Below are 20,950 nucleotides of genomic sequence, written 5' to 3'. Positions count from 1 at the left end.
GTAGATGTGGTGATGCTGGTTAGGAAGACAAAGCGGTGCTTCTCGTTTTTCTCGCGCTTTCTCATGGTGTTTCATTTGTTTCTGCGGTCGAATTCGGCGGTGGGGCCTATGAATAGGAGGCAAATAAGAAAAATCAGTAGCAAACCACACTTAATTTCAGTGTTGAGAGTGGTGCGATGGGGGTGCAGCCAGCAGCATGAGCGCGGCCAAAATGATGGTTTGGCCAACACTCTTCTGCTTGCACCCGAATAACTTTCCCTCCATCAGATAGCATATTGTAGGAGTAGCCGTGGCGAAAATGATGGTTTCACCAACTGCACTACTCCTACGCAATACCACTGACAAGGGAAGAAGGAAATGCACGAAGGGAAGAAAGGACATACACAAATGGATTGGTTGGATATTCCTCTTTTGCAAGCAAGGAGAATATTGGCGAGAGAGGTTGACTGGCGGAGGTAGGATTCACGGGGATGTTGAGAGTGTGGTAAAGTGAAGTATTGCTGAGCTTTCCCAGATTCGTTGCCTGACCACCCCAAACGTAGATGGATTCGTTCCAAGAAGCTAAGAGCTGGCCACAATTGATGATTTGCTCAAGGCCACCGACCGGCAAAGCATACCAAACATGAGCTGAAAAATTTGTTGGAAGTGAGTCATACAAAAAGATCAATTGGAGAGAGAAGCAAGGAAATAAACACGAACATTTTAGGTTTAGAGCATACATGTCGTGGAGTATGGCACCATCATCGCCAGTACCACCAAGAACGTACATGTAGTCTTCAATTTGGGTTGCCGAATGCAGTTTGCGAGGAGCTGGGATTAAACCGGAGCAAGAGATAGGCTTCCACTCTTGATTTTCAAAAGAGTACTCCCAGAGATCGTTGAGTAGATCCATACCACTTGTGCCGCCAAAGATGATCCAGGATTTCCTGTACTGTACTGCTGAGTGCCTGGTACAAGCAGGAGGTAGTTTCAGGTCCTGTGCAAACGAGTAACGATGCCAGTAAAGAGGTGATGGAGCTGGGTTGTTGTACATATAAATCAAATTGCAAAAATCAACTCTACTGGGTACCAGGCGCATGATTATAGACAGATGATGGCTTACATGTATCCCAATCCACACCTATTCGCCAAAGGTCGCCATTGATGGAGCCATCAAGGTTTTCACCAGCGAAGAGGTAAAGAAAATCCTCGAATAGTGTAGCAGTTGAGCCAGCCACAGCATGGGGAGAGGGGCCCGACGTTTCTGAGCGAGTCCAGGAATGTGTAGACAGCTTAAGTACATAGAGATTCGTGTCTTGCTCGGCGAGGCCCTCTGAGGAGAGCTGGCCACCCCAAAGAAAAAGCTGGCCATCGTTTGCAGCCAAAACGGCATCAGAGCGAGGTGCCGGGTTGGAGCCGCGTGTGTTGAGAACAGAGACTGTGAGGTGCAATTCGGGACATTGAGGATCAGGAGAAAAGATCTTGCTGCAAACAACCATTGAAAGAACCACCAAAGGAAAACATTGTAGGTGGAGCCATGAGAGAAAAGTGAGTGGTGGTGGCCGAGCCAACACGGGGGAATGGTGGCTTCACGGAAACCTTCTCGTTCCGAATTGTCTGTCTGGTTGCCCAGGTGTATCGCAGGGGATGATGGATCAATTGGCGATGATCCTTGCAGGCGATGTATTTTTCAATCCAACTTTGTTCCGTTGATGCTGTTGAGCCAGCATATACATAACCAAAAAAAATTGGTCAGAAAACGACAGGTATGTTGTTTGTTTACTACTTGGCAGGACTCACTACCCTCAGGCCGATCTTGAACAGCATTTTGAGCATCCTGACCCATTGATATCTATTCATAAAATTGAAAGGAGTGGCGATGAGTAATTGCTGATTCAGGTAGCAAAGAGTTGGAATTAATGAACTGACCAAGGTAGATTGGTCTGTCTGATCCAAGCGGACAATATCCACCGAGCTGGATTGATTGGTTGATTCTGGGGGAGCTATTGCTAACACAGGCAGGAACGGGGTTTAATCAGATCAGTCTGCATTTTCTGCTGAAGTTGGTCGCGCCAGAGCTCACGGTTGTTGATCCGAGACTCAACACATGATTGATTGTCCTATAAAAAGATTCAATGATCCAAATGGAGTGGACGAACAATTGCCAATCAGTTATTTATCAACAACAGATCGCTTCAACAACATAGATAGAGGTACTTGCCATTGAATCGCGCGATCGAGCGGAGAAATCAGCATTGAGAGAGATGAAGACAGCTGCGGGGCTTGTGCTGGCATTCGCTCCTATTGAGTTATCGCTGCTGCTGGCAAGTTGCGATTCGGGCATGCTGGTTTTTTTCAGGGGAGATTGGCGAGGTGATGGCGAGTGTATGTTCAGGGGCAATTGGCGAGGTGATGGCGAGTGTTTGTCCAGGGGCGATTGGCAAGGTGATGGCGAGTGGATAGAAACTGAGTGGCAAGGTGTGTGCAAGTCTTGATGAATGGAGTCTTGGAGTTGGTCTCAAGGGCAACGGGTGAGGGTTTCACAGTGAAACAGCAAGCTCGGATTTTCAAACACAAAGCAAGACAGCTGGGTCCGACCGGACATGGTGGGCAGGAACACACATCAATTCCCACACGTGCCAGTCTGAAACAAGCACACAAAAACTTTGAAAGAAACTCAGCACACGAACCATATTTTGTTCAAATGTGGACAGCTGCCTGTACTCCCTACGTGTGTGAATTCTTTTGCTTATTTTGACGCAAAATGTATCAACACATTGAAATACATACATGACAAGATTTGGCACATCCCATGATGAGCACAGCGCTCTCATCAATAACAGGCCAAATTAAACTGAAATAGCAACTAGAATTGAATACATGCAAGGCAGTGCAGCCAGGTCAGCATTCAATGAGGCGAGGGAATTCTCAATAAGCCTGAGTGATGCATATAGCTGGTCTGAGTGATATGTACGGGAGAAAAAAACTAAACAACCACTTGAACAGTAAATCCAGCTTCATTTAATAATCATCATCGACATCAGAGTGTTCTGATTGATGAAATGAGGTCTAGAAGCGGTGTGTTATGAGTGGTGGAAAGTTCAATTTACTCTGGCATGAGAGAAGACGTGAATACCCAAGTGGTGAGAGATTGATTAAAGGTGAAGTTATAACAAAAATTAAGTTGGTTTAAAAGTTGAAATCAAAGCTTCGAGCTATATATACTATGGATAATTCAAAAGAGAAATCCACCGGAGTAAACTTAATTAATACATATATGTAGCAAAACGTCATGTGATGGGTGTATTCATTCAGAAGCTCAGCAGAAGGGCAATGAGTTATCTCTGCATCAACTGCTTTCAATCTGATAACCTTTCTAAAAATAAACTTTGTGAGTGTGGGGGCAAGTGGATTTGGGGAGCAGAACAGTGGTACAAATATTCAATGACATCAATGGAGATGTGGGAAAAAGGATGAGTATTGTCACCACTATGTACGCGCGTACAACACAGTGACATCAAAATAGACATCTCAAGACAAAACTATGTTGCCTTCACATGAATCTGAGATCAGACTTGGAGGTAAAATGCCATATGAATGCCATGGGAGGACAAGTGGTTGATGATTTGAATGATAGAAATGGATCATGCTTCTGAGGAGCCATGGATGAGCGGTGTATGAGGGGGAGAGCTGTTCACGCAGTATTTGAGAAGCCATCTGTGTATGTATAACAAGTGGTACCAAGGGACGACTTGTGATTTGAGTATGATATGAGACAATGCAAAGAATTAACAAAAAGAAAGACATGAACTCAAGATTTGGGTAGATGGCTCCTGAGCCAGGTTTTCACACTAGCCATGAGTTATTTTTCACCCAAATGACCCATTCAAAAACAAAACGGAAAAACAAATCATGCTTTCCCTTTTGAAAAACTGCTTTTTCAAACTTAACCAACCTGATAGTAACTTTGATGTGATTGGCTTCTGGAGTCAGATTTTGTCTTGTTGTGCTCAGTTTCTCTTTTATCCTCTGGAAATGTGACATATTTTTGAAATAAGCCTTTTTAACATACCCAGGGGGTTTGTCTTTACGCCTGCTACAACACAAACGTGCTTGCAAGGAACCCTTCTCCTCACCCGCAAAAATGACTTCACAATGTTATTTTCTGGATGCAGACAGTGGATTCCACAGTCTGGAGAGCTTTTTCCGGGTCTTCAAAAAAGAAAGAGATGAAAGTGTATTCATAGCCGGGACAGTACCAATCACAAGCCATCTTTTTTGGATTGGGACAACTCATCTGACAGATTTCTTGTGGCTGTTGATCTGGGGCGAAAACATCTGTGCTATCTTTCTGGGTATTAAAATCAACAGCCAAAGTTAAAAGAGTAATGACTAATGCCAAGCAATTGCCTATTTCTCATCACCCCCCCCCCCCCCCCCCCCCCCAATGCGCATAATTAGTGAACCTGGGCTGGATGATTTCAACTGTGGAGGGTTCGGACCAGGAGATGAGGTGGAATTGGGTGGATACATTGAGCCTTGAGACATAACCATGGTGATAAAATTCAACGTAATTTGAAGGCCAGTTTAGTTGTTCTAATGTGGGGGAGATGATAATATTAACAATTTCTGCTGGCTGCGGATTATTTTTGGTCAGGTGCACCACATGTAAAAAGTCTCACAGAATCGGAATGCAGGACACAACTAGGATCTGCAGGAAAGACCTACATCGCACTTTACATTGAAGAAATGCAACCACTAATAAAATGGGTTGATAAACATCTTGAAATATTGTAAGTGTTGTGGATGCATCAAAGATAGGTGATTTCCATCCAAATTTCTATTCGTCTGCCTTCAGAGAAGCATTCAGAAAACAAATAATCTAATTTTACTTCCAAGATTTAGTTTGAACACTTGTGAAATTTTCTTTGAGATGCAACTTAATTACAAGGTTGGAATTTTGTCAACACAATTTTCAGAAGATAATGAATTATGGAGAAGTTTTTTTACTATAGATTGAATGTTTGGATCAGAGCTTGGCAGAAGCCAGGGACTGGGGTCTCCAACGGGATTGGGACCAATGCCATTGACAACAAAAACATTTGGTACTGTTGCCTTTTTTGTTGGGCCAGATACAATGCATAAATTTATACAATTTGGTTAGTCTTTATTATAGGGCATTGGTCCCATGTCTGTGGTCAGAGGAGGGGACAAGAAGCAGAAGACTACTCATGTCACTACCATGTACGCGCGTACATTGCAGTGACACTGGCATGTTGTCAGGCCTGAAAGGGACCAAGTGTGTCCAAATAGAAGAGTGAAAGGGAATAAATTCACAAGGGGATTGCTGAAAACAAATTCAAACAAACAAACAAACAGACAAACAAACAAACACCCTCAGGACCAAACCCACGGTGATTGTAAGGGGTGGTCCAACTACCAACGGTGAAGGACAAAGGCACCTGTGAATACCACTAAAGTAACTACCGTATGTAATGGTGTCCCCGCAATTAATCTTTAATGTTAAAAAATTCATGAAGGCCTGAGAAGAAGTGTTGCCTTTGTTGGCTCAAACCACCGAATAGGATCACTGCCAGACCCATCACACATGTGGGCCATAAGATGAATCAACCCTTGAGGTGGTTGGGTCTGTTTTTTCTCATACCTCCCTTGCTCTTGGTGTCCCCGAGCACTTCACTAGCTCTCATATTAATCAGCTCAATTTATCAACAGAATGATTGAAATTGCAGCAAATGTACTTATTTCAAACAAGCGTAGTATACACAGTGATGGGAGAGAGATTCATATGCAAACCCTTATAGCCTTATTTCATCTTCACTACCGCAACAATAGCTATCAAGAATATCACATTGTTCTCAAGTCGTTGGATGCAGCTAATCATCCCATCCTCAATGATAGTTCTAGCCAGGTATTCTTTTGCGGAAAATTAACCATATGTCCTGATTCAGACCAACCAACAATTAAAGTAGAGATGTTAGACTGGTATGTACACCAGGGGCAACTTCCCGGATTATACGAATATGAAAATGCACAAGTATTTGGGACGGCTCGAGTGGCGAAGGTGGAGTGGCATCCAATTCGGGAGTGTGTGACTCACATTAAGGTAGTTGATGGGACCATGAAGCAGGTATGAATTTCCCTCTAGAATTAATAAATAGTTTCAGAGGAGAAATTATACGCTTAAAAAATGTCTATTCAATTTCCTTTTTCAGTCCCAATCTGGCTGTATCAAACTGGCTTCACTCAGTCGTCAGGCACTTCAAACTTTTCAGACAATTAGCGCTGGCGATTCCATTCGGTTTGGGGGCATGGCATCGCGAGTCCCAAGTCTTGGTGGTTTACTTGCTGTAGGTGTATGTGTGGTTCAATATCATGATTTTTCAGGTGACACATATGACATTTCCTGATAGATTTTTGGAGCTTTTGTTAGGTCAAGTGTGCGGTGAAACTTGGTCGATCTGAAATATCAAAATATGGCTTAAGGGGTGCTCCAAAGAAGAGGTTCCAGCTGAAAGTGAAGGATTGGAGGCTCCCTGTTGCCTTAAGAAGAAAGAAAAACAAAAAAAATTGACACGAGCGGACCTAACTCAATTTTACACCACTTCTTTTTTGTCTCACACAATAAATGTATCAAAAATTCCAACGGGCATGTCAATGGATAGTATGACTCATGAAATCTTGTCCTGATTTTCATCTCTTCATTCCTCAATTCATGTGTTCTATGCGTGCCAAAGCTGGCTCTGCAGTGTGTTTGCATATGATCCACATTTCACCGTGTTAGAAAGTATATCTGAATTTTGGTGTGAATGGGTGAGAAGCTCAATACTCCCCCCATGTACAAATCACAAGAAGATAAACACGTAAAATTTGGGAAAAAGGCAGTCAAGAGTATTGATTTGTCTAGCAAAAAGAGATAATCTCTTGTCTATGTACACGCTTTGAGAATCAACTTTCTTGAATTTGATGTGATGAATGAGGAATAAGAAACGGGGAAGTGGGCTGGATTTCACGCCAGTGATTAAGAAAATCCATAGTGATTGCTTCAGCAATCTCATATCAAGTTGGTGTCTTTTCAAGGTGGGATATTTTGTTTGGCAAGCGAAAGACAGGTGCAAAGATTTTGACGATATAAGCTGAGAGGTTCTTCCATATGGGTTCCTCAGGCGTGTGTGACGCAGTTGAGTGTTGTTTAATTACCATAATTGCCTGATTGAATGACATGCAATCAATTGTGGAAGCATGGCGATGGTTTCTGTATGAAAATTCAACCCTTTCACTGTAACCAAATAACGATCAACATTTCAAAGCACCCTTTGTAGTTTACATAACATATGAACCCCTTTTACCTGAAAGCTACATAATTCTGACCATACTCATCCCCTTGTTTATTCTGAAATACCATTGCTCAATGTTACAATATATAATCTGACCCTTCTCCCTCCTGCCCCATGCTCAATTGCACATTTCTCTTCTCGACTTTCCTCACTTTGCAATGCCTCCATCCCAGACTCACTTCTGTGATGGCAAACCTCCAGCTGGTGCTGCACAAGTTAATCTTGCTTATTCCACAATCTTGCCCAACTCCAATTCACCATTTTCTCGTTGTATGTCTGCATTCATTCGAGCTCTCCTAGATATAGAATATAACCACAAGAAAAAACCTTCAGATTCTTGGATGCTCTCTCCCTCTGCCCACAATTTTCACGTTGGCTCAAACCTTCCAGACTCCATTCTAATGCGTCCCATAGATCCCATTCCAATCAATCCAGCATTGCCAACATCTCAAAAGATATCACCAGCATTCCGAATACTATTCTTACAAGACCTCTCAGAATCCAATTTCACTGGTGTAACGTTTGCCTGGTCTCATCCCTGGGATTCTCACTGGAATCAGCTCTTTGCGAGATTTGTCTTGAAGCATTGGAGGAATGCCTACACTTCTGGAGCTTTCACCCACTTTTTCATGGATCCGGTTCAGGCTTCAAACACCTCCTTGCAGCTTGGTATTCTTCATAGATGGTTCATGGGAAGGCAGAAAGGAATACGATTAGGTCATTTTTCCCATGCGTTTAAATTGAAGAAGAGCAAATCAGAGAGTAGATCCAAAGTGCGAATGCAGGTATGCAAATTTCATCATTTCTTCCCTGATCCCTCTTTTGTTGAATTCCTGGATTTTAGATTTCCCAGCATTGTCAAGAAACACTCTCCACACTCCCATTCAACTCCAACATCAAAGCGCTATTTGACAACATCAAGGCTACCTCTGACACCGAAATCAATCCTCCCCGAAATCTTGTCAAAATACCCTTACGTTGGAGATCAACAGAATTTGGAACCTTCTCTCAAGAACTGGACAACATATTCATTCAGAAAAAGACATGTACCAAAGGACGTCAATTTGTACACGATTACATTTTGGAAGCTCGTAGGAAGACTTTGGCCCTATTGTCTCGAGATTCTTTCAAAGATGTCCCTTGCAATCTCCCGTTAAACTGTTATGCACCCGAATACCTGTCCACACTTTCCGAGTCGCAGAAAATTCTACTTAATCCTCAGGATCCAATCAATATGTCTGAATTGCTAACAGTTGGATAGGTTTTAATACAGTAAGTAATGAGTGCTTACTTTTCAACCCATCATATTTCTCATCAGTAACTGAGCACATTCGTAATTCTCATTTCCCCCCGATGGTACACTGAGCCTATTCCACCACCAATTCTACTTTCAGTGAATGCAAACACAAAATATAAATTCATAGTCACTTACAGTGCAAGCTCCCCTTTCCTCTTCTGTACCTGGTAGATATTCATTTCCAGACTTCCTCTCAGATAGTATCGATAGACATGAACTGGATGTGCCTGTCCCAAGCGGTAAAGTCAATCAATGGCTTGGGTTTCTGCTGCGGGGTTCCAACCTGGCTCCTAAATAATGTATTATTATCAGATTTGTCCTTTATACATGTAACACAATGTCTATGACTTGCCATCATGTACACATTCTGTGCACAACGTAAATCAATTCCTACCATTGAGGCCAAAAGAACATTGCATTCTTTGTTGATTCAAAAAATTTTCAGATTTTCATTGCGCCTTTTAATAGTCTGTTCCCCAGTAAGCCAGGTTGATTGAATATCATTCTCCTCAAGTGCACGTTCAATACTTCAAGGTGAGATCAGCATCTGCAGCTTTCTACTGTAATTTTGTAAAATTAAAATTCACTTACATTCCTAGAAAACCAGTAAAGCTGGAAAAAACCACCGCCTTTGTCCTTTCAACTCCTTGAACTCCTCGCAAAAACAACTTGAGATTCTCAACTAGGTGGATGATCTTTCCCGAATCTTGCCATCGCCATTCAGGTTGGAAGTGTATCTCTGATTGTGCAAATAACGGATGATTGCAAAATTGGCGAAGCATTGTTAACTGTTTGAAAAACTCCGAAGAATCCCATCTCTCCCCCGCCGCTCGTAACCTTCCAAAAAGTTGGATAAAAGACTGGTGCAAATTTTTTAACATATCCTCCCATTCTGAGCTGATGTTCACTACAACACATTTCTCAACTTTTTCTGGTAGATTCAACAAAACGTCCTTGGTTCTTCTCAAACAAATTGCTTCCATCAGTCTATTCAAGCTTTTGATTGCCTCTCGAGATCCAACATTCATTTGAGGAACCAGACAGCTCTTCCAGACCCATTCTTCGCTCCAAGGATATATTTTCAATAGTGTGATCAAGCTTTGCAAGTCAGTCAATCTGTTTTGGACAGGTGTCCCCGTTAAGCAAAGAACAAACTGGTACTGAAGGTTATGGATGCTTTGGGTTCGGTTGGTTTCTGGATTCCTTATCAAACTATCATCATGCAGAAATATGAATCAGAACCAAGTCCAATGCTCATTCACATGAATTATTTCACTTACTGTGCTTCGTCCAAGACAATCCTGAACCAAAATATGCCCAGAGATTCAATGTTAATCTGGTTGGTATGTTTCTTGTTACCGCTTGTCCCAATCATTTCGTAAGTTGTCAAGACAAGCATTGCAGACTGCAGGTCTTCTTTCGATATTTTTTTCCGATCATCTCCGTGGAATACCTTGTAATTTATTGCGTGATCTCTGAAATGAAGACTGATTTCGTTTTGCCAATTTGACAGGGTTGCTAGAGGGCAGATGACTAGAGTAGCAGCTGATCGTGTGTTGGTATTACCGTCTCGAAAGCTCTTTCCTTTGTTAATTGTTGCCAGAATGAATGCAAGTGTTGTCAACGTCTTTCCTAATCCCATATCGTCAGCTAGTATTGATCCTTGGGACCTTTGGTGATTGTGGGAATTTGTCTCGCTAGAATTAGACTCGACATCGAAGCGATCACGAAGCCAGGCATTATCATTGTGGTACCACAAGGCTTCTGGGTCGTGATTTTCCGGGTCCTCATTCTTCAGGAGGAATTCTAGGGCGGATAGCTGATGTGTTTTCATATCTGTTTGGCACTGTTGAAGTGATGCCAAAAGCCAAGGGGGTAGTCTGGAGTTCGAGCCATCTGGAGTGGTTTGAGATGTTAATTGTGGAATTTCAAAGAAAACAGCTGGGTTGTAGTTCCAGATTGGAATGAGATCCACGTTTGCAGTTTTGAAGGCTAATTCTACTTGAGCTATGTTTTCCAAACGGCTGAAGACGCAGCCCCTGAGCTGAGGCTCTATGCAATTCTTTTTCACAAGAAAGGCACGCAAATTAACAAGGGAAACATTGTTGGGGGGGGATATCTCGATTTGTTACTGGAGTTGAACAGCTTGAAACTGGTCCTAACAGGGGACCTAGATGGCGACTTTGGTTTTCACTGAGATCACCAAACCTATTCTGCGGTGCACAATATACATGAACTCGATGGTGCCCACGTTGAAGGAAGGCTACCTGAGGGACATCAGAGGTCAGGCCAAAAGGACTAGAAGAAGATAAAGATATGATAAATTGGCCGAGGCAGAAAGTTGAAGACATGCTTGGAGAGCAATGGATAATTCAATTGTTTTTTGTGGTAAAGACGGGAACTGAGAAAAACATGCAAGGAGGTTGTCTCCTTTCCATATATTGGGGCAATCCAACCCCAAGAATATTATTGACCATGATGATATCCTAAAATCTATTGTTAGCTTTGTTTGGTCCTTGTACAGTATTTGGGCTCCTCACCATCACATACTGGAACGATGTGTGGTGAAATGCTATTAGAAGACATCGATTGGATCTGCAAAAAACATGCTTCAAGGTAAAGATATCAAAACACTGAAATCATTAGCCCTGTCCCTTAGACGAATATCAAATCTCTCAGAGACCTATGCGCAATCATGTCTTTCTGAATTATTTGTAAATTGGTAAGATTATGTTGTAAAAATATGTATGTTACACACATTTTTTTGCTTGATGTGATATGCTGAGTACCAATTCATAAGATTGGGGCCAAAAGCACAATTATTTCATATGGTAGAAACTATAATTTTAGTTAAACTTGTCTAGCCATCAAGTAATTGTAGTTAGCTTTGTAATTTTGAAAATGTGTATCCAAATGTCAAAACAAAACGCTTTGCCAGAAGGGATTTTAACTCTGCCTGTTGTTTTGCAAAGTAAACATTTTGAAAGGTACTTTAAGGCATTTTTTGGAGGTTTATTGGATAAGATTATTTATGATTGAGTTGAACTAGAATCTAACATTATTTCAACATAAGCTCTTGCTGAATTAGCTTTCAATATAATTTGAACCTTTTTCCATTTGGCCTAAACTTCCACTTAGGAACTGAATGAGTTATGTTTATTAACTCCCACTCAACTTCTGGCACAATTCACACTCACTTACAACTCAATTCTGGTAAAAGTTCCAACCCACTTCTGAATCACTTCCCGTCCACTTCTGAATCACTTCCACATAACTCCCAACACAATTCTCATTCACTTCTGAATCATTTACTAATCACTTCCTAATGCACATGTGACTAACATCAGACCTGAATCAACATAAAATTACACTCTGGCACTCTCCGGAGAGTGCGTCAAAGTCTCCCCTGGTGTCAAGAAAATGTGTGGTGCAGAAGATCAAGAAGATATCAGGGTAAGGTGATGAAATGGCGAAGTAAGTAATGCTCTCCCACAGAATGGTTACTGGATGTTTAGCAGGCAAGATGATATAATTGTCAAGGCAGAATGGCTACTGTAATTGACTATAAGGTAACTATGAGACTACATAACTATTGACCAACTACTGTCTGATGAGCTGATGGGGGACAAAAGTGTGGACAAAGGGGCAGTTTATATAGACAATCTGGGGGGCGGTTGACTTGTGGTTGTGGGAAAACTGAAACAGTGAAAAACTTCAATCAAGGAGAAGTGTAAGAGAAATGAACAAAAGGGATGAGGCGCATGAAGATGAGACAAGTACTAATCCCAAAGTAGGTGCATTAGTGTGAAACCAAGAGACAAGGAAAGGGCTGTTGAGTTGATGACCAATGTGGATTGATGTTTGATGCATGTCTGGATTTGGCGATGATGGAGTGTTTGATGTTGAGGCGCCTGGGTCCTGTGTCTGGTGTTCCGTGTTGTTGTCCTGAGTGGTTGGTTGCCCTGATAGTTGATTCCTGGAGCCTGCGGAGAGTGAAGGTGCTTTTGATGAGGCTCACCACATCGTTGAGCTGTTTCTTGAGCGCTTGAGCTGGGTTAGGTCCCGGGTTGTTGATGAGCACGTTCCATAGGTTCTTGTTTTTCATGAAGGTTTTCATGCGGCGAGACCACAGGGGATAGTTGGAATCTCCTTCAAGGGTGGGGAGGCACGCCAGCTCCTCTTTTGATGCGATGGAAGTTGCCATGTTGTTGCTGCCCTAGATTCTTGGGATGTTGATCTGTTGTTCGGGTTGAAGATTCAAGACTGTAAATCTGTGAGAATAGCAAGACTTAAGGGTTCAATTGCAGTTTAAGTTAGTTCATGGTTGAGAACATCATGAAGAAGACTAGGAGAGAATAAAACATGATGAGTTGTGTACCTTAAGGGCAGGAGTAAGGCAGCAGCCACAAGTATATGGTACACGAAGTGTATGAGAGTTGAAGGAAGTGAAGAGGAGATAGGAAGGCTATGAGGCTAAAAAGAAAAATAAAGGCCGAGAATGGCAATGGCGCAGAACGAGGTCGTCGCGCTACCGCTGATGATAAAGGTAAGGGAAATACAATGCTGGTGTGTGATGTGAGGCTAGGTGAAGGGTAGAGGCGAATTGGTTTGTGAGTCGAGTGGGTAAACAGGGAAATGCTGGATCTGGGAACGACTGAGGAGAAAGAGAAAAGGGGGAAAGAGTCAGTCCCTTTTAAGGTCCTCTTGCAGCAAACAGGTAAAATCACTGTTGCTACGTACCAAGCATCTGGTCCTGTTTACATGAGGCCAGTCCAGGTGAATAGGGACTGTATCGCGGTGGCTTTGTCGCAACTAGCCCGGGCAGAATCTTTGTCCATGCGCTCGTGGTCTGTATGACACGGTATGCAAGGAGGGTTAGTTTGTGGCTGCTTCATCAGGGCTGGTTGTACAAGCAACGCCCTGGTTTGGTCGCAAGGAAAAGAGAGCGGGGAAGGAAACTTAAGCTCAGAGGCTTGAGTGATTCCGGAAGTGGGAGCAACGCTGAAGTTTGAGCTGGTCAGAGCTGGGTTGAGCTGAGGCGAAGTCGTGCCCAACCGGGTCGGGCCTGGGCCCGAAATCTGACACTTAGGTTTGGCCGCTCGTCTGCTGCGGCTTGGTCCCCCAGCTCATGGTGGTTCCCGCTGGAGGAGGCGTTCCACCCCTCGCGCTAGCGCTCATTTTAGCGCGCTCGAGGGTTTGGGTGCCTCTGCCGTTTGCGCTTCTTGGACTCCGCCCATCTCCCACTGCGCTCCCAATAAGCAGCCATGAAAGGAGCATGAATTGAGAATGAAAGAATCAGTTGGGTTGTGTTCCACCATGTATCTTGCTGGGTTGTCTTTATGGGTATCATTCATAGGCCTTGAACCCAATTTAACTTGACATCCACCATCATGGCAGTTGTGCTGCACATTGAGGGAAACCATTATCTCCTGTAATTAATTGAGGTGTGGATTAGATTTTATTTTATGTTTCATTTGATACTGCACATGATATTGAAATACCTCAGGTGAGCACACATGGTTTTTATTTGTTCTCTTGAGGATCCTCATTTGGTAGTAGTCAGAGACAGTTGATCTTTCAAACTCATTAACCTGCAAGCAGATGATGTGAGATTTGGGGCCAACTATTGATGATCTTGAGGAAGCTCTCCAGATTGAATGAATTTTGCCAATGACTGCCGGCCTATTCCCTGGCCGCAGAACATATGCAAAATAACCTTTCCGCACACTTTCTTTATTGGTCATTTTCAAACAGCATTCTTGAGTGAACTGGTGATTGGGATATTTATCACTAACCTCCCTGGGTACAGTTACTCTATCTGCTTTGGGTGACTTGGCCAGTGATATTCCAGGTAACTCATCCCCTGACCCATAAATACTTGAATGAACATAGCCTATTGATTGTTGTATGTCTTCCATTTTAAATATACGTCTCAATTCTTTTGATGCTCTAAAATAGCATTGCTTGACGTGATTCCAAAGAAGAGCACCTGACAAAATGGCCCTCAGGCATTGGAAATTGCTAAATAATACTGCCAAATCCTTTCCCGGATGTTGCCTATTTGAGTGGACTGAAGCATTTCTGAGTATGCTGTTGAAGCTCTCATACTTTTCAGTTGCAAACAGGCTGGCTGGACCAAATCGTGCAATGGAATGTACCAGGTGGATCAACATATGAAACTTTGGTTTATTCACCCATCTTGCATTGCACTTCATGAGCTGTAATAATAAGTTATCAATCAATATCTCCATTTCCTTCAGGTAAACTTGCATGTCAGTAATTATGTGAGTCTGGAAGACATAGGGTGCCATTCTGCACAATTCACACCATAATTCTTTCTGCTGTTCATCCATGAACTGGAAGAAAACAAAAGTTGCACATTGAAGAACGATCTTGAAATCTTTTCCAACCATGCTTTTGTGATGCTTATACAAGTAAGCAGCATTTATTTTTGGGAGGTCAAGTGCATCAGTGATAAATGATTGTGATGCTCCCAGGAGATCATTCAAATGCCGTGGCTTGATTGTATTGCTGAGGAAATCTATGGCAATGTATTTGATGACGCCCAATAGTATGACATGCAAAACTTCCACTGGTGTGTCTTGGCACCCATCAAACCCTGAGTCAGGTACAAATATGATTCAATGATGTTAGTTCCCAATCATAGTCAGAATTCATTAAGAGTGACCAAATCTTACCCAGCAATTGTAGGAACCGGTTAAACAGTTTGTGGTTCTGGTGCTTGTCCAGTGCCATTATCTTTGCAAGCTCTGATTTCTTCTTGTTCAAACTAACAATGCATTTTGCAGACGCTTAGCAGAAAATGATTGAAATGGGCAGGATTTGAACCAGCGACCTTAGCTTGAAGCTAAGACACTATACTAGAAGTGCTGCCTTTACCAAATAGGCTACCAAGTCCATGCCTGATGTGTTGATTTTGACCACTGAGGATTACAACATTTCAACACTTCTTTCGGGATTTAAGTATATCTACAAATGCCTTGTTGAGAACATCTTGGACACGTAATGATTTGGATTCTTCAATACAGGCGTTTTTGGAATATTTCAAAGCAGCTTCCCACAGTTCATGAGAGCGTTGAATGGTTTCACTCCATTTTCTATAATCCACCACATCCTAAATGATGTGCACCATCTTTGTAAGCAAAATGTTTTCTTTTTTTTTGGATAACAACTCTGATACTTACCCTGTTACCCAAAGAGTCCATGCCCAAGAAATGATAAATGTAATCTTCTCCTGATTTATCTGACCGCTTTTGCACACCCAAATGACAAATGCGGCAGGGGTTCAAGGCAGCACCTGGAAGAGGAGTATTGGTAACTTCTGCATGCATTGACAAGTCTCCTAGGAAGCAGAGAACCACAGTTGACACAAGAACCTCTTGTTGTAATTCACAGTCATATGCAAAATATCCGTCTTTTGTGATATCACTGCTCAAAGTTCAAGGGGCATACTTCAGCTATTGGATTATTACAAGTCTGTTATCTAAACAAATGAACTTACTTCAGTTCATCTACTATTTGATTGGCCAATTCCAATGGCCCTGAAGTGTTGGATGTTGAGAGGAAATGGCAGTTATACTGCTGATTTGACACCCTGGGTGGAAGACCTGCAAGTGTAAAATAATAACTGATGTGCTTGTTCCATTTTTTGGATTGGTTTCCAGATGTATAATCACAATATAGGGCAATTGGGACATGTCTAATGATCCTCCCGTCAGACTTCTGCCGCCATTCATTGGGTAAATCAATTGCAGAGTAATTGCCATTCTCCCTGTAAACCCCCCTCCTCCTTTGGGGTTCACAAGGTGTCACCAATGGACACCTGGCCTTTCACATGCTTGTACATAGCTCGACCTCTCTTCTTCTCTGGCTCAGTAGAGAACTGAACTTCATTCTCTCTGAGCCAGGTAAGACCTTTTCCCTTCTCTTGTTCTTCCTCATTCCCTTTCATCAGGAGAGAACTGACCTTCATTCTCTCTGAGCCAGCGCAATACAAGCTCCTCACCCCTGGTTGGTCCTAGAAATCGTCTCCGTGCCTCCTCCAAGCCCAGTTCCCAGTGAAGGGGACTTCACCCCTTACACTCCCCCGCTGAAAAAAAACAAAATATGTATAATTAGTATGTTGTTTCAGCCTTTGGGCACCAGTTTCACTCACGCCATAGTTTTTTGCAGAAAGATGATATTGGTTTGTCACCCCACAGGCAGATTTCAAAATAATTCAATTCAAACTGTTCACAATCTATGGAGCGCAACCTTGATGAATTATATTGCAGATTAGGAGGTATTTTCAACTTGAAACCTGGCTGGTGTGGGGAGCCTTCACGCTGTGGTTTGACACATTTGGCATACATTTTATCCAAGTGTTGGTAAAAGAAGATAGGTACTACTAACTCCCCTGATTGTAACTGACAACTCTCATAGATGTAATAATGTTTTTTATTTACAGCCACCATTTGTGCACAATATTCCTGAGGAGAGCCTCACACCACTTGTAACTCTGTGACAATTTGTATATGTTTTTCCCACCTGAATCTACTGGGTAAAAGTACAGGTGTTTATTCACATATGGGTTTGCCAAATCCTACAGAACAGAGGTTAAGTCATCTTCAATGGAAATGGGCGGATGGGGTTAAGGCCTGTACCATGGGCCTCCATTTTGAAAAATTTCAACTTTTTTTGCCCTGTACACAAAAATTGAAAACTAGCAGAGGGTTCAAATGTTGTAATTCTTCACATTTGGGCTCAGGCCTACATTTTGGCCAGGATCATTTTTTGTCCCAAGAAATTTTGAGGCAAATAAATTTGGAAAATTTCAATTTCCATGCCCTATGGTACAGGCCCTTAATATCTTTGACTAAAGCATTGTGACTTACTAGGGAAATAATCCTCTTGAAACTCAGGGAAAAGCATTGGTTGTTGAACACACTTTCTCTTTGGATGGGTTCCATGTTGAGTATGGCCCTCAAACTTTTCCTTATCCACCATATTGCAGTCCACTTGCGGAGTTTTGTGCCACACAGTTCCATCAGTGTGCAGAATTTCAGATATTGAGCCCTTGAAAGGATGTTATGCAAATAACTGGCCATAAGCACTGAGATGAGTGGCTGTGCCGCGGGTGTGAAATCAAACCCCTCATCAGCACTCCTGACCCCCGCGGACCTGAAGGTACCGGCTTCACCGGACTTGTGATTGCTCACCAGCAAACCCCCAAAGGGGAACCAACCGGAATCATTGGGTGCATCACCCTCCTCTTCATCCTTGACACCCCCTTCTTCTCCGCCTTTGACCTCTGAAACTTCGCCCTTGTTGCTACAAACCGGCTTAAAGATATCAATCACGTCTCGCATGGTCCCTTTGTTGCCATCGCTCCTGCTCACACCCAAATCTGACCGATCCTCGGTGGGCCCAACGTCAGTATATTCCATCTCAACTTGGTCACTGAATTGATCATTCTGATGAACTTGAGGATCAGTATACTCGACTGCATCAACACTCTCAGGCTGGTCAATTTGACTGGTATAACCCGGCCGCAAAATCTTTGGAAGGTTCAACAGATGGGTCGCCGTTTGTGAATGAGCGTCTGTTGAAATCATGGACCGGCCGCTGCAATACTTGCATCTCCATTTTGGACGGATCTCAGATGATTCCACTTGCTCAAAAACTACTAGATTTCTATTGATTAGCCAACTAACTGTGTGCAGCAGAATCAATTTACCACTAAAATAAATTAGGTATGTACCTCTCCGATCCACACGCACTGCTCCTTGATCAGTCCAATCGCTCTTTTGACGGAACTCTTGCCAGCATGCCCCAACCAAAAGAACTAGTCCAGCTGATGTGTGACGCGAACGGATCAAGCAGATCACAAATGAACTACAAACAAACTGACGGACCCCAAAGATTGCCAGTAAGTGGCAGGATTTCGGAAGGGTAGCTTGTTCAGAGCAAGTTATGAGGGTATAAAGACCCCCGGTGAAACTGATGCATTGAACCCCAGCTTGAACTAGCAAAGCAGTCTGTGACGAGTTTTATTAGCCACACCCCGTCATTTTCCGCCTTGAACCATCTCAATTGGTTACCCTTATTACCCTCCGTACCCAAGATGCGACAAGCCACATTGACAGTACCATCTACCTCCTTTTCTCAATCGATTGAGGTGGACAGCAATTATGCTGAAGAAACCCCCCCTGCAACACGCAAGCCTCAAGCCAAGCAACAACAACGCCCTGCCTCTCAGGCTGTTGCGCGGACCCCCCGATTTGTGCGGACCCCGCAAGTTGCAAGAGGAGGTATGTTTTAGAGTCTCATAATTGTAGCAATGATGACAGGCTGATAATCACCATTGATTATTGACACGCTCAGGTCAACACAATGCCCCGCCAAACATTACACCCAGCCGTATCATCCCTGAAAACCCCGTTCACACCCATCACATCGGTCAACCAAATCCCCCTCCAAACATTGCACCCAGCCGTATCATCCCTGACAATCCCGTTGGCACCCATCCACCTCCTGTCATGTCCCTTCAAGCTGCCCCCCGTGTGGTTCGGGGGGCCCCCATGGTGATTGGTAAGTTTCCAATCATGTAGTTATCTGCTCCTTGTATCCATGGCGCATCGTTGAAGTAAACCATTTGATGGCCTCAGTAGATCCACAGTTTCAACCTGCGAACTTCCCCCCCGGCCAAGTGCCAACCATCACCTCCACACGGGTCATCAAAAGTGACAACAATCACAATCAAGTAGGAATCTAAACTGTAAGTTGATTCAGTGATTGCCTTGAGTAAGTTACCAATGCCTTGCCTCACCCTCTGGATATGTAGAATTAGATCCCCCACTCCCAAGGTCCAAAGACAAAGACGACCCCGATGACGAATACTCTGATGGAGAAGGCTGTAGCGTGTACAGAAGTCTTGACGGCTTCATTAGAACCCCGCCTCCCCGCGAAGGCCGACCCCAAAACACAAACCTACCCGAAGACAGGGATTTTCCAACACCCCTGCCCGCTGAGCGTCGTCCAACCCCCTCCCCACCTCGACGAGCTGGTCTAGTGGCCGGAGACGCCCTTGTGGAGTCCTTGCTTGCGTCAGCTGACCTTTCAGACACAGATTTACAGCTTGCACGCCAACTATTTGTCGTATGTGCAAATTTTACTTCTTTTTATCTATCCTTGCAGCAAGGAATTCTTGACCTAACTTCCACCTCAGGCGCCGGAAGAAATATGATGGAAACTTTCTGTAGTCATGTGGCTGAGGCAACGCCCCACCCCCACTCCAAACAATGTTCCGGACATTGCTAATGGCGCTACCACGCATGTGTATGGGACGGTCATCAGGGTACGTCCAGAATCTCATAAAAAAATCAATGTGATGATTAGGAGCCAACGGGGATTGCCTGGCAGACAAGATTCCGCCAAAGATTCCAAGAAATCCTGCTCGAACTTACCTTGGAGTCCTACAGTCGACTGCAGTCGGTGCACGGCCTGCCATTTGGACAATCACCGCTTCCGCTGGCCAAGGTACACAATTTTTTCATTACCAAATCTTTGCTGATGAAAAAAAGCTGACATACGATGCACTAGACCTTTGTTCTACAGCAACCAGCGGCCTTTAGGAGGCAAGACTTCCTGCCGGTGTGGTAGACAGAAAAGTGAAAAATCAAACGTTTTTCCTCATACATATATTTACTCACCCTAGGTCTCAAGATACCACCAAATGGACCTCAGAAATGGATTCTACGTCCAATTTTACCCCTAGTCACCACTGGAAGCATCACTGAAACCCAGCTGGATTGGAAGTTACACCCTCTTGGACCCTCATGGACACGGCCAGCCCCAGTCATCAACCTGTCACACCCCTCAAGTCACCTTTCCCAGGTATACACATACTCAGCCCCAGCCAAACACATACTCTATTATATCCCTCTTATCTCCACTGCATATGCAGGGGACCAACCCCATTTCTTTTGTATTTGACATGTCCCCACTCATTTATGCACCCCTTGCAGCTGCATGCAGTCTTCTGACCCCTGTATTTGACATTTTCCCGCTTCATTTATGCACTCCTTGCATAGTATGACCTCATCTTTCATTTTTTCACCCCACCTTTTGCCTGTATTTAGTATCTTCTGACACCACTTGTACGCAGCCCACCAGCTAAAATCCCTCATCCAGGGTCCCCCTTGTAGCTAAAATCCCTCACATTTGTCTATATAAGGAGCTCTCTCCCCCCCAGTTGTTTTTCCTTAGTTCAGTACCCACCAGTTATACAGATATCACCCATTAGCCTTTATCATCACCC

At 43.4% G+C, this 20,950-nt stretch overlaps 1 protein-coding gene across 1 annotated transcript; it reads left to right on the top strand.

Moving 5' to 3' along the window:
• Nucleotides 1–18,457: 18,457 nt before the first annotated feature.
• PtA15_8A136 (uncharacterized protein) lies at nucleotides 18,458–19,405 on the top strand (the record flags this gene model as incomplete). Its single annotated transcript, XM_053171535.1, has 4 exons — nucleotides 18,458–18,559; nucleotides 18,650–18,941; nucleotides 19,015–19,221; nucleotides 19,299–19,405. The coding sequence occupies 4 exons, from the start codon at nucleotides 18,458–18,460 to the stop codon at nucleotides 19,403–19,405; spliced, it is 708 nt and encodes a 235-aa protein (XP_053022789.1).
• Between the last annotated feature and the right edge of the window lie 1,545 nt (nucleotides 19,406–20,950).

Source organism: Puccinia triticina, chromosome 8A (genome assembly GCF_026914185.1).
Source record: "Puccinia triticina chromosome 8A, complete sequence".
In the NCBI taxonomy this organism is placed as follows: Eukaryota; Fungi; Basidiomycota; class Pucciniomycetes; order Pucciniales; family Pucciniaceae; genus Puccinia; species Puccinia triticina.
Note: the sequence above shows the minus strand (reverse complement) of the source record. Positions and strands in the feature narration are given on the sequence as shown.